At 36.8% G+C, this 13,553-nt stretch overlaps 1 protein-coding gene across 2 annotated transcripts in view; it reads right to left on the reverse strand.

The window, feature by feature from the left end:
• IFT80 (intraflagellar transport 80) overlaps nucleotides 1-13,553 on the reverse strand; it is a 134,946-nt gene that overhangs the window by 22,722 nt on the left and 98,671 nt on the right. For both annotated transcript variants that reach the window (XM_021069731.1, XM_021069732.1), the window contains 5 exons: nucleotides 8,031-8,166; nucleotides 7,187-7,334; nucleotides 5,298-5,469; nucleotides 4,523-4,612; nucleotides 4,258-4,430 (listed from right to left, as the gene is read on the reverse strand). In XM_021069731.1, the coding sequence (XP_020925390.1) occupies nucleotides 4,258-4,430; nucleotides 4,523-4,612; nucleotides 5,298-5,469; nucleotides 7,187-7,334; nucleotides 8,031-8,166 (719 nt within the window). The remainder of the gene's footprint in view (nucleotides 1-4,257; nucleotides 4,431-4,522; nucleotides 4,613-5,297; nucleotides 5,470-7,186; nucleotides 7,335-8,030; nucleotides 8,167-13,553) is intronic.

Genomic DNA, 13,553 nt, shown 5'->3' on the forward strand with positions numbered 1-13,553 from the left:
GATTTCCACCACTCTATTTCTTCTTACTTCTTTTTTATTTAGAGGAGCCCTTTCAGTATTTCTTTTAGAATGGGTTTAGTATTGCTGTATTTTTTTAGATTTTGCTTGTTGGAGAAATTTTTTATTTCTCCTCCTATTTTATTTTTTTATTTATTTTATCTTTTTGTCTTTTCTAGGGCCACTCCCATGGCACATGGAGGTTCCCAGACTAGGTGTCTAATCGGAGCTGTAGCTGCCGGCCTAGGCCACAGCCACAGCAACGTGGGATCCAAGCCGCATCTGCGACTTACACTACAGTGGATCCTTAACCCACTGAGCGAGGCCAGGGATAGAACCCCCAACCTCATGGTTCCTAGTCAGATTCGTTAACCACTGCACCATGACGGGAACTCCTCTCCTCCTATTTTAAATAATATTCTTGCTGGGTGGAGTATTCTATGCTGCAAATTTTTCCCTTTTAGAATTTTGAATATATCTTGCCACTCTCCTGTGGCCTGTAGTGTTTCTGTAGAAAAATCAGCTGATAGCCTTATGGGGGCTCCCTTATAATTAGCGCTTTGTTTTTCTCTTGTTGCCTTTAGAATCCTCTCTTTAACTTTTGCCATTTTTATTATATGTCTTGGTGTGGGCCTGTTTGGGTTCAACTTGTTTGGGGCCCTCTGTGCTTCCTGTATCTTGATATGTTTCCTTGATTTTTCTTTTTCTTCTCCCTCTGGAATCCCTGTTATGCATAGATTGGCCCACTTTATATTATCCCATAGATCTGTTATATTGCTTTCATGTTCTTTCATTTGGTTTTGTCTGCTGTCTTGATTGGGTGATTTCCATGATTCTATCTTGCAAGTCACTAATTCATTCCTCTGCATTATTCATTCTGCTCTTTATGCCTTTAACTCAGCTTGCATCTCTGCAAATGAATTTTCTAATTTTTTTGGCTCCTCCTTTTATTTTCTAGTTCCTTGCTAAAGTAATCTGCATTACTCTTCATATCTGTTCTTAATTCCTTCAGTATTTCCACTATCTCCTTTTTGAACTCCATGTCTGCAGAGGTCTGTTTCATTATTTGCTCCTTCAGGTGAATTCTCCTGTTCTTTTAATTGGTAATGGTACCTGAGCATCTTCACTTTATTATATATATATTTTTTTGTTCTGTGAGTTTACTGTAGTCTTGTAGGGCTATTTATATGCATGAGCACTCCTGGGTATTTTATTAGGGCTTAGTTTTTATTTTTAGGGTGCTTCGCATGCTTCCAGGAAGATGGAGGCAATGGGCAGGGCTAGCACCTAGTCCCTGGTTGCTGGACTCTTGACAGTGGCTAGGATCCATAGGAAGGTGGCACAGGCTGCTCCTAGTTGCAGGGCCCTGGGAAGTGACAGTGATCAGGAATGTGTAGGTAGCGCCTGGACATGTGGCAGTGGCAGCAGCAGGATGGGTGTGTTCCCAGGGGAGTGAGAGCAACAATGGGTGGTGCTCAATTGCAGTGTCCTCTTCTTTTCTGTCCTCTGAAGTGACTGGGACCACAGGTGGTGCCTGTTCACAGACCAATAGTGGTGGTGGGCCATGCCCCCCTCTGGTGTCTGAGATGGCTGCTGGGGATTGTCCCTGCTGCCTGTAGATCATGCAAGAGGTGCTGCATCGCACTTAGCCCCCTACTACCCTTAGCCCACACAAAAGGTACCCACCTGGTCACGTGTAGCCTGCACAAGAGGCACCTGGTCTCCTGTAGCTGGAGCAAGTGGCGCCTCACCACCCATAGCCTGTTCTAGAGGTGCCCCACCCTCTGAGAGTCCGCAGGGAAAGATATTCCTATAGCAGTCTGCCCCTTCTCCTGCCCTTTCCAATGGTCTTGCTTCTCCTGCAGGCCCAGACCTCCTTCAGGGTCCCTTCAGCTGTGGCATTACGCTCCCCAGCCTGTGGCACAAGGCTCCCTAGCCCCTCAGGCTGTCTCCACACAGCCAACCCTAGTCCTTTCCCTGGAACTGACCACTGGGGCCTGAGTCTCAGTGCCCAGCCCCCACCTTGGGTGTTTCAGGCTGTGCTGTCCAAGGTTGTGGTGCAGATGATCTGCGAGGCTCTCAATTTGCTTTGCCCTCCTCAGTCCAGCTGCTGCGTTTTTCTCCACAACTTTGAGGTCCCTCCATCTTGGCTGATCTCCCTGTCAGTTAGGGGGCTTCCCAGGATGTGGGTTCCTTTTTTCTTTAACAGTCCCCTCTCAGGAGTGATAGTCCCATTTTGATTCCTTTTTTCTCTTTCTTTTTTTTTCCTTTTGTTCTACCCAGTTATGTGGAGGGCTTCTTGCCCTTTTAGGAGGTTTAAGGTCTTCTGTCAGCATTCAGTAGATGTTCTGTGCAAATCATCCTACACATAGGTGTTTTTTTATCTGTTTGTGGGAGAAGGTGAGAGCCATGACTTACTCCTCTGCCATCTTGATCCTCTCCTCACTACTATTAATGTCAATAAAATGGAATTCCTAAGTAGGTTGTAAGCTTTTTAAAATAAAAATGATTTTTAAAATGTTTATTATATTGTATAATGTTTATATTGTATGTAAATGTTTATTATATTGTATGTTTATTTCTATTGTATGTATAACATGTTATATAAATAGCAATGCCTAACATTTGTCAACATATATATTTTCTCAAAAGCACTGGCTGAAAATATGCTATAAATATCATTCTTCCCTATTTTTCATGGAATTCATAGCTTAGTAATAGTATATACAATAGTATATACAATTTTCTATTAGTTCTTTAATACAGAGTTTTAAAATATTATTCATACTGTCTCTTTCTGAACTAGTTACTTTAATATTTATGAATTATGAATAAATTGAGGACAAGAACTGGCCTATTCATGTTTGTAGAACCAAAAATATCTTTCATGATCCTTCATATAGCTAAACAATGACAACAAATTTGTGTAAATAAAGGATAGAAACACGGTGGCTGAATTATATGAAGAGTATAGAGCATTAATGTATAAATTTATGTCCATAACAAAATTAACTATCTTTTGTTACTTTATTAGCCATTTTTTGTTACTTCTATTCAAGGGGAAGATAGAGATAGGCTATCTATAAATATTCTAATCTAAGGAAATTATAAGTAAGGAGCCAGGAATTGTAAGATTTATGGGTTATTTTTGAATACAGATAGAGATAAAGATGATGAAAGACATTTCAAACCTGGAGAAGTCAACATGCCAACTTTTTTTTTTTTTTTTTTTTTTTTTTTTTGTCTATTTAGGGCCACACTCACGGCATATGGAGGTTCCCAGGCTAGGGGTCGAATCAGAGTTATAGCTACCACCTACACCATAGCCATAGCAACTCAGGATCTGAGCCGCATCTGTGACCTACATACACCACAGCTCACGGCAACACCGGATCCTTAACCCGCTGAGTGAGGCCAGGGATCTGAACCCACAACCTCATGGTTACCACTCGGATTCGTTTCTGCTGTGCCACAATGGGAACTCCAACATGCCAACTTTATAACACAGTAACATTAGGTGTATATAAGCACTACAGACTTGTTCACTGAGGGATACATACCTGAGAGAATGAGTAGAGAAATCTAATATGTCATGAAGAAGTGCAACTTGCCACTGAGTCTCAGAAAGAAATCTGTCCCAAAGCCTAATGTGATGAGGAAGGCTACAGACCACTCCATGTTACAAATCTTTATGTTATTTCTTCCTTATCTCCCCAAGTCTCTCTTGGCTCCTCTCCCTGCCTATACCAATCTTTCATTGGATTTCTCTTTTTTTCACTCATTCTGCAAATGTAGTTGATGTCTTCTTACTCCACACATTCCCCAGGCAACTGAATCCATCCTTCTGGCTTCAACTACCATCCATTTGCTGATGACTCCTAAATCTACATCTCTAGTTCAAATCTTTCTTGAGCTCCAGGTCCAATAATCAATTATCATCACATATCTCTTCACAAATATTTCAAATCCAATATCCCTTCCAAATTTGCTAATATTTGTACCATCATCTATCAAGTTGCCGAAATCAGAAATTTTGGAGACATCCTAGACTCTCTTTACTTCTTCACAGACAACTTCTAATCAATCACAATTCAGAGAAGGCAAAAATATTTAATGGCAAACTACTCAACAATATAATTGTGAATAAATTTTATGATATTAGGAAACTACTAAGTACAGTGGAAAATGTAATTTACTAAGTGGTAAATAGAAGAATACATTAAGATCAATCAGGTTTGGAATTGATGAAAAACATATTACCTCTCCCAGTTGTAGAGATTAATATTGATCTGAATCGCTTGATAAACAAGGCCAGCCTGAAGAAGTACTATTTCAGCCTCCTGTATGTTCCCACTAAACATTAACATGTGGGCCATTTTTGATTCTTTAGATGGAAGATTTTTTATAGAATTGATGTACTGAACCTTATCAATCTAAAAAAAAAAGAAAAATATTTGAAGTGGATAGTAACAAATTATGGTAAGAAAAACACACAAACATATACACATAAGTAAACGTTATTTACTTCACCAATTGCTGCATAGGCTATTTCTGCAGTAGTCATATCTTGATTAGCAACTGCCATAGCAGCTAGGCAAGCCCATATGGTTTGTTCCTAAAGTGAAATATGAAAACAGTAATTTCAACTACATGGCTGAACTGCCTTAAAATAAACAATGAATTAAAATAAAGTTGTATTTTCATGAAAAAATAAAAAATCACTGAGCATGACTAATAATACTAAAAAATTTACCGAGCATGACTAAAATTACTGAAAAGACTAATAATAAATTAATGATGTGGAAATTTCACTGTGGCTCCTTTGTTGAAATATACTAAGAACACAGAGAACTTTTTTGAATGAAGTTTTTTGAAAATATTCATTTCTAATTATCAAAGGTTTATTTTGAACTTATACTTTTATGACAACTCAAGGTTCTAAGCCCTCCAGTCTTTTTGATGAGATGTCGAAGACTACAACTACAAAGAACCAGAGGAATAGAGAGATTCTCAGACAATGCTATTGTAGCAGACTGCTGCCAACAACACATTGTAAGAAAAAGCATCTAAAAGTCCTTTCACAAAAGTCTACTCTAAGGGAACTAACCAATGTAAAGTAAGACTTCTGTGGTCAAATATGCTTGGAAAATACTTGATTCAACCAAAAAAGCAAAACAAAACAAAACAACTAGCTGCAATTCTTCCAGCCCTTAGCTCTTACTGTTTTTCATTTTGCACAAAGATATTACATAAACTAATACACAGTATATACACAGTTATGGATCTGAAATGTAAAGTACCTTAACAAAACGGCAAAGTCTTACAGCATCTTCCCATTTTGAGCTGCTTACATATTCATGGAGAATCGCAGGATATGGTGATATGCTGATGTGAACCAGTGAGCCATCAGCTCTTCTTACAGTTACCTGATTTCCAACAAAACTCACAATACGGGGATTTTTACTAAATTCACTGTTGAGAAAAGGCAAGGTGCAATTCATATTCTGAGCAAAAAATGAAATTTAGTGAGTTGACCTCGACATTTATCTGAAATCTCCAACCCTCCAAAAGTTAACTCCAGGGAGAATGTATATATTCAAATATGTGTGCATGTATATATATATACATGCACACATATAAAATATATAGGCTTTTTAGGGCTACACCCATGGCATATGGAAATTCCCAGGCTGGGGTTGAATCGGAGCTACAACTCTCAGCCTACACCACAGACACAGCAACGTGGGATCCAAGCCACATCTGCAATGTACACCACAGCTCACAGCAACCATGGATCCTTAACCACTGATCGAAGCCATGGATCGAACCTATGTCCTCATGAATACTAGTTTGATTCACTACCGCTGAGCCAAAATGGGAACGCCTCAAATAAATATTTGAATATACTTGCTATATACACTTAGAGCAAAATATATAAACATTTTAACATGGAAAAAATTATTATGTATTTGAGAACTATGACTAAAAGCATCTGAAATTTTTTTCTAAGTCTTTAAGGTAAATCATACAAATGATAAAGCACTTAGCTTCAACTTTCAAAAGTATAAACATTAAAAATTAAGCTGATTCCAAGATTATTTTCTCATAATAACAAGAAGTGAACTTTAAAAGAAACTAACTTCTTTTCATTAGTTTAAACACTTTTCTATATGATGCCTCTCTGATTTTTTTAATTAAAATTTTTTTATTTGTTTTTTAAATTTATTTTTATTATTTATTTATTTATTTGTTTATTCTTATCAAATAGTTCCACAGAAAAGAAAATCATGAACTTGGAGAATTTTTTTTTTAGGGTCGCACCTGTGACATATGGAAGAATTCAGGCTAGGGATCAAATTGAAGCTGTAGCTGTGGGTCTACGCCACAGCCACAGCAACACCAGATCCCATCCGTGTCTGCAAACTACACCACAGTTCACGGCAATGCTGTACCCCTAACCCACCGAGCAAGGCCAGGGATTGAACCCACTTCTTCATGGATACTAGTTGGGTTCATTACCACTGTGGCACCACAGGAACTCTGATGTCTCTCTGATTTTGACATTCAAGCTAATGTGAGCTTGAATATTAAAAATGAACACAAAATAGATCTGAAATTTAAGTCAAGATTTAGAATTGAGAAGCCTTTGTATTCCTAGTTTGTCAAGAGTGAAAGATCTTATTTCTTGCTCTTTCTTAGAGAATTTAGGAATATAAATGCATTTGATTTTCTGAAACATTTAAAATTTAAAAATAACCTTTTCAGTAATCTTATATTTTTTTATATTTAATATCAATTTCAAAATTTAATTCTAGGGAGACATCCTTGAAAGTCTCAAGGTCCAAAGAGAATCTGGGACAGAGTAAATGCTGTCACAAAGTTGTGCACCACAGAAAAATATTGAGTGTCTATATTAAAATCACTAAATCACATTGAAAACACTGAGTTATCATTAAACAACAGTAAGCTTCAAAATTATATTCATATAAGTAACAAATAAATATAATAGTATTATATGACACTTTCAACTTGATTCCATCACTTGAACCTCATAAAACTAGTTTTAGCTGAGCAATTTATTTAGTTGACTAAGTGAAACACACCTTGCAGGACTGAAATTAGAAGGAAAAACATGACACTCTTATTAGTTCATTAACCACAATAACAATCCCATGAAGTAAAATGTTACCTTGCATCCCTTTCATATAATGTTTTAGGCAAAATGTCTCTGTCCACATAAACCGTATTGGGGTAGTACCACACTGTAAATCGAGTATCCTGAAGTCCACAAAGGATATTGCATGTGTCACTCCATGCCAAAGTATGCACCATTGTTCCTTATTTTAAAAAGAATGTGAATATACTATTAGTTTCATTACATAAGTATTAAAAATATATTTTTAAAATCAATCGATGTGTAAGACTCCAACTGTTGGTAGGTATGACTATTTTCTAAGCATATAATGGTGAAAACATGCAAAAATTCACAAAAAAATTTATGGAAATATTTAAATATTTTACCCAGAGCCATTATATTTTTAATCTACATGTCTTTCTTTCAATTCCAAGTCAGCTGTACCAACTAAAGACTTGCTATTAAAATGGAATTAAGTAGCTAAGAAATGTTATGAGACCAAAGCATTATTATTAAATCTATTCAGGTAAGTAAGCTATTTAGTGTAATATATGACAGAGTAGGCCTGAGAAAACTGAAAGTAATCAAAATTTTAGGAGTTCCGTTATGGCTTAGCGGGTAACGAACCCAACTAGCATCCATGAAGATGGGGGTTCAGTCCCAGGCCTCGCTCAGTGGGTTAAGGATCTGGTGTTGCTGTGGTGTAGGTCACAGATGTGGCTCGGATCCCAGTTGCTGTGGCTCTGGTACATGCTGGCAGCTATAGCTCCAACTGGACTCCTAGACTAGGAACCTCCATATGCCACTGGTGCAGCCCTAAAAAGACAAAAAGACAAAAAGAAAAAAGAAAAAGAAAAAAAAAGTAATCAAAATTTTAAAAGTATTATAATTATTTTACCAAGTTTGATAATTTGTTCTTCCTTCCCAAATCGTTTCACTGAAGTGATATAGAGATCTCTATTTTTATCAATGAAAGCAATTTTTCTATCATTGGTAAGTCCCTTTTGATCCAGAGCAATTTCCAAAATTTCATTCTAAAATTAAAAAAATGAAAATTCTGGATTAGTTTCAGTGCTTGACATGAGATTCATTTTATTATTCAATTACAAGAACACTTGAAGCTAAAGTGTATTTTTTTAATTTACAAGGGAAAGATGACTATTAAAACACTATAAAATAATGAATATTCTGAAACTCTGTAAGCTGAGACACACTTCCAATGATCTTCCTGTCCTACCTTTAGTAGACTGGGTGAAAGGATGAGGCAAGTCTTCATTGCATGAGAGGTCTACTTTGATTAATAAGTGTCTTATACCAAAATTTACTCTAAGTAGATGGCCTATATTTTAAGGATTAGTAAGAATGGATTTGTGAAAATATCTTCTGTTTTAAGAGCCTTACATTTTATAAGGCCCTCACATTTATTTCCTGTGAAAGAGGAAATAATCTTGTGAGGTAGGCATTATACTTCGTTTGCAGATGAGAAGACGGAGATCCATAGCCATAAGTGATTCTGCTCAGAAAAAGCTGTTAACAAACAAATTTAGAATTTACAACCCAGACTTCTGACCGCAAGATTACCACTCTATCCATAATAACAAAGTAGTTCTGGCATGTTGCATTAATCTATTCTACTGCTATACTATCTGGTGAAATGAATTACCATGTAATCTGGAAATGGCTCAGTATGAATCCATTTCAATTCAATCCAAGGATTTATTTATGGCTTACTGTGTCTAAAGACTTGCTAGGATCTGTGAATTTAATAAGCATCTTGAAGAGTTCCCATTGTGGTGCAGGGGAAAAGAATCCGACTAGTATCCATGAGGATGCAGGTTTGATCCCTGGCCTTGCTCAGTGAGTCAGGGATCCAGCCTTGCTGTGGCTGTGGCATAGGCTGGCAGCTGTACCTCCGATTTGACCCCTAGCCTGGGAACTTCCATATGCTGTGGGTATAGCCCCAAAAAGAAATAAAAAAGAATCTTTATACACTACCAAGTTATTGTATCTAAGTGTACTATCATGATACCTTTAAAAAACAAAACAAAAATACACACATACTATTATCCAAGTTGATGGATCAGGATAAGGCATATACCAGATCATAATACATTTTTATAAAAATTCTTCTCCAAATACTGTAGCTTGTATTTTATGGAAGAGAAAATTCTGTTTAATGTACATCAAGATACATGTGAAATATAACCCTTGGTATTTTCAAAGTGGAAAACTTTCAGAGAAACTAATCTTTACAACAAAGAATTGCTTATCCTCACCATCAAAAGTACCCAGTATATGTTTTTAAACACTTTTAAACAGATATGACCTCCTCTCTAAGAAATTCAAAAGCAAAAAGGGACAATAATAATAATGTCTACATACACAGATAGTGGAGGTGAAGTTTCACCCTTCTCATTCCCTCTTCATTCAGCAGGGCTTCTCCACTATCCCCTTGTACAGTTCTACTACTTCCACTTTGTTCTATTTCTTTGGGGTCACTTGTCACAATAGGACATAAACAGCTTCATGGTCAGTTGAATTTTCTCCCTTACCCTACACTAATATGCATTTAATAAAAGACAGACTTGAGTTCTAGTTTTTTTTTGTAATGTTTTTAAAAAAATTTCTTTATATATATATTTTTCTGCTGTACAGCATAGTGACCCAGTTACACATACATGTATACATTCTTTTTTCTCACATTATGTGTTCCATCATAATTGACTAGACAGAGTTCCCAGTGCTACACAGCAGGATCCCATTGCTAATACATCCCGAAGGCTACATTCTGCATCTATTTACCCCAAGCTCCCAGTCCCTCCCAGTCCCTCCCCTTCCCTCTTGGCAACCACAAGTCTATTCTCCAAGTCCATGATTTTCTTTTCTGTGGAAAGGTTCCTTTGTGCCATACATTAGATTCCAGATATAAGTGATATCATATGGTATTTGTCTCTTTCTGACTTACTTCACTTAGGATGAGAGTCTCTAGTTCCATCCATGTTGCTGCAAATGGCATTATTTTGTTTTTTTTATGGCCAAGTAGTATTCCATTGTGTGTGTGTGTGTGTGTGTGTGTGTGTGTGTGTGTGTACCCCACATCTTCCTGATCCAATCATCTGAACATTTGGGTTGATTCCATGTCTTGGCTATTGTGAATAGTGCTGCAGTGAACATGTGGGTGCATGTGTCTTTTTTAAGTAGAGTTTTGTCCAGATATATGCCCTAGAGTGGGATTGCTGGGTCATATGGTAGTTCTGTGTATAGTTTTCTAAGGTATCTCCATACTGCTCTTCATACTGGTTGTACCAGCTTACATTCCCACCAACAGTGCAGGAGGGTTCTCTTTTCTCCACACCTCCTACAGCATTTGCTATTTGTGGACTTATTAATGATGGCCATTTTGACTGGTATGAGGTGGTATCTCATGGTAGTTTTGATTTGCATTTCTCTAATAATCAGGGATATTGAGCATTGTTTCAAGTGCTTGTTAGCCATCTGTATATCTTCCTTGGAGAACTGTCTCTTCAGGTCCTTTGCCCATTTTTCCATTGGGTTGTTGGTGTTTTTGCTGTTGAGTTGTATAAGTTGCTTGTATATTCTAGAGAATTAAGCCCTTGTCAGTTGCATCATTTGAAACTATTTTCTCCCATTCTGTAAGTTGTCTTTTTGGTTTCTTTTTGGTTTCCTTTGCTGTGCAAAAGCTTGTCAGTTTGCTTAGGTCCCATTGGTTTATTTTTGCTCTTATTTCTGCTGCTTTGGGAGACTGACCTGAGAAAACATTTGTAAAGTTGATGTCAGAGAGTGTTTTGCCTATGTTCTCTTCCAGGAGTTTGATGGTATCTTGTCTTATATTTAAGTCTTTCAGCCATTTTGAGTTTATTTTTGTGCATGGTGTGGGAGTGTGTTCTAGTTTCACTGAGTTACATGCAGCTGTCCAGGTTTCCCAGCAATTCTTGCTGAATAAACTGTGTTTTACCCATTTTATGTTCTTGCCTCCTTTGTCAAAGATTAATTGACCAGAGGTGTTTATTTCTGGGTTCTCTATTTTCTTCCATTGGTCTGTCTGTCTGTTTTGGTACCATACTGTCTTGATTACTGTGGCTTTGTAATATCGCCTGAAGTCTGGGAGAGAGATGCCTTCTGCTTAGTTTTTGTTCTTCAGTATTGCTTTGGCACTTCTGGGTCTTTTGTGGTTCCATACACATTTTTGGATTGTTTGTTCTAGTTATGTGAAAAACATCATGGGTAATTTGATAGGGATTGCATTGAATCTGTAGACTGCTTTGGGTAATATGGTATTTTTACAATATTAATTTTTCCAACCCAGAAGCATGGAATAGCTTTCCATTTCTTTGCATCTTCTTTAATTTCCTTGATTAATGTTTTACAGTTCTCGGCATATAAGTCCTTTACCTCCTTGGTCAGGTGTATCCCCAGGCATTTGATTTTTTGGGGTGCAATTTTAAAAGGTATTGTATTTTTGTATTCCTTTTCTAATATTTCATTGTTAGCATACAGAAATGTGACTGATTTCTGAATGTTAATCTTATATCCTACTACTTTGCTGAATTTGCTGATCAGTTCAAGTAGTTTTGGGGTTGAGTCCTTAGGGTTTTCTATGTATAGTATCATGTCATCTGCATACAGTGACAGTTTTACCTCTTCTCTTCCTATTTGGATGCCTTTTATTTCTTTTGTTTGTCTGATTGCGGTGGCTAGGACTTCCAATACTATGTTGAATAACAGTGGTGAGAGTGGGCATCCCCGTCTTGTTGCAGATTTTAGTGGGAAGGCTTTCAGCTTTTCTCCATTGAGTATTATATTTGCTGTAGGTGTGTCATGAATGGCTTTTATTATGTTAAGGAATGTTCCCTCTATACCCACTTTGCTAAGAGTTTTTATCATGAAGGGATGTTGGACTTTGTCAAATGCTTTTTCTGCATCTATCGAGATGATCATGTGATTTTTGACTTGTCTTTTGTTAATGTGGTGTATGACATTGATTGATTTGCATATGTTGAACCATCCTTGTGAACCTGGGATGAATCCCACCTGGTCGTGGTGTACGATCTTTCTGATATGTTGTTGGATTTGGTTGGCTAAAATTTTGTTGAGAATTTTTGCATCTAAATTCATCAAAGATATTGGTCAATAGTTTTCTTTTTTGGTGGTATCTTGGTCTGGTTTGGGAATTAGGGTGATGGTGGCATCATAGAAGGTCTTTGGGAGTGTTCCTTCTTCAACCTTTTGAATAAGTTTAAGGAGGATGGGTATGAGTTTCTCTTTGTATGTTTGGTAGAATTCTCCTGTGAAGCCATCTAGTCCTGGACTTTTATTTGTAGGGAGCGTTTTATGACATACTCAATTTCATTTCTAGTGATTGGTATGCTCAGTTGATCTATTTCTTCTTGATTCAGTTTTGGCAGGCTGTAGATCTCTAGAAAGATGTCCATTTCTTCTAGGTTGTCGAATTTGTTGGCATATGGTTGTCGATAGTATTCTCTTATGGTTTTTTGTATTTCTTTAGTATCCGTTGTGACTTCTCCTTTTTCATTTCTTATTTTGTTTATTTGGGTTTTTTCTCTCCTCTTCTTGGTGAGTCTAGTCAGAGCCTTGTCTATTTTGCTTACCTTTTCAAAGAACCAGCTCTTGGTTTGATTGATTTTGTCTACTGCTTTTTGAATCTCTATTTTATTGATTTCCTCTTTGATCTTTATGATTTCCTTCCTTCTATTGACTTTAGGTTTTGGTTGTTCTTCTTTTTCTAATTCATTGAGGTGGTGGATTAAGTTGTTGATTTGAGATTTTTCTTCTTTTTTGAGGAATGTCTGTATTGCTATAAACTTCCCTTTGAGCACTGCTTTTGCAGCATTCCATAGATTTTGAGTGGTTGTGTCTTCATTATCATTTGTCTCGAGGTATTTTTTAATTTCCTTCTTGATTTCCTCATTGACCCACTGGTTTTTTAGTAGTATGTTGTTTAGTCTCCATGTAGTAAGTTTTTTCTCACTTCTTTTCCTGTGGTTGATTTCTAGTTTCATGCCATTGTGGTCAGAGAAGATACCTGAAATAATTTCTATACTCTTAAATTTGTTGATGTTAGCTTTGTGCCCCAATATGTGATCAATTCTTGAGAATGTTCCATGTGCACTTGAGAAGAATATATATTCTGATTTTTGGGGGATGTAACGTCCTGAAAATGTCAATTAAGTCTAACTTTTCTATTGTTTCCTTTAGAATCTCTGTTGCTTTATTGATTTTCTGTCTAGAAGATCTGTCCATTGTTGTGAGTGGGGTGTTAAAGTCTCCTACTATGATTGTATTCCCATCAATTTCTCCTTTTATGTCAGTTAATATTTGTCATTGGTATCTGGGTGCTCCTATATTAGGGGCACATATATTGATGATTTTAATGTCCTCT

This window comes from Sus scrofa, chromosome 13 (assembly GCF_000003025.6).
Source record: "Sus scrofa isolate TJ Tabasco breed Duroc chromosome 13, Sscrofa11.1, whole genome shotgun sequence".
Lineage (NCBI taxonomy): Eukaryota > Metazoa > Chordata > Mammalia > Artiodactyla > Suidae > Sus > Sus scrofa.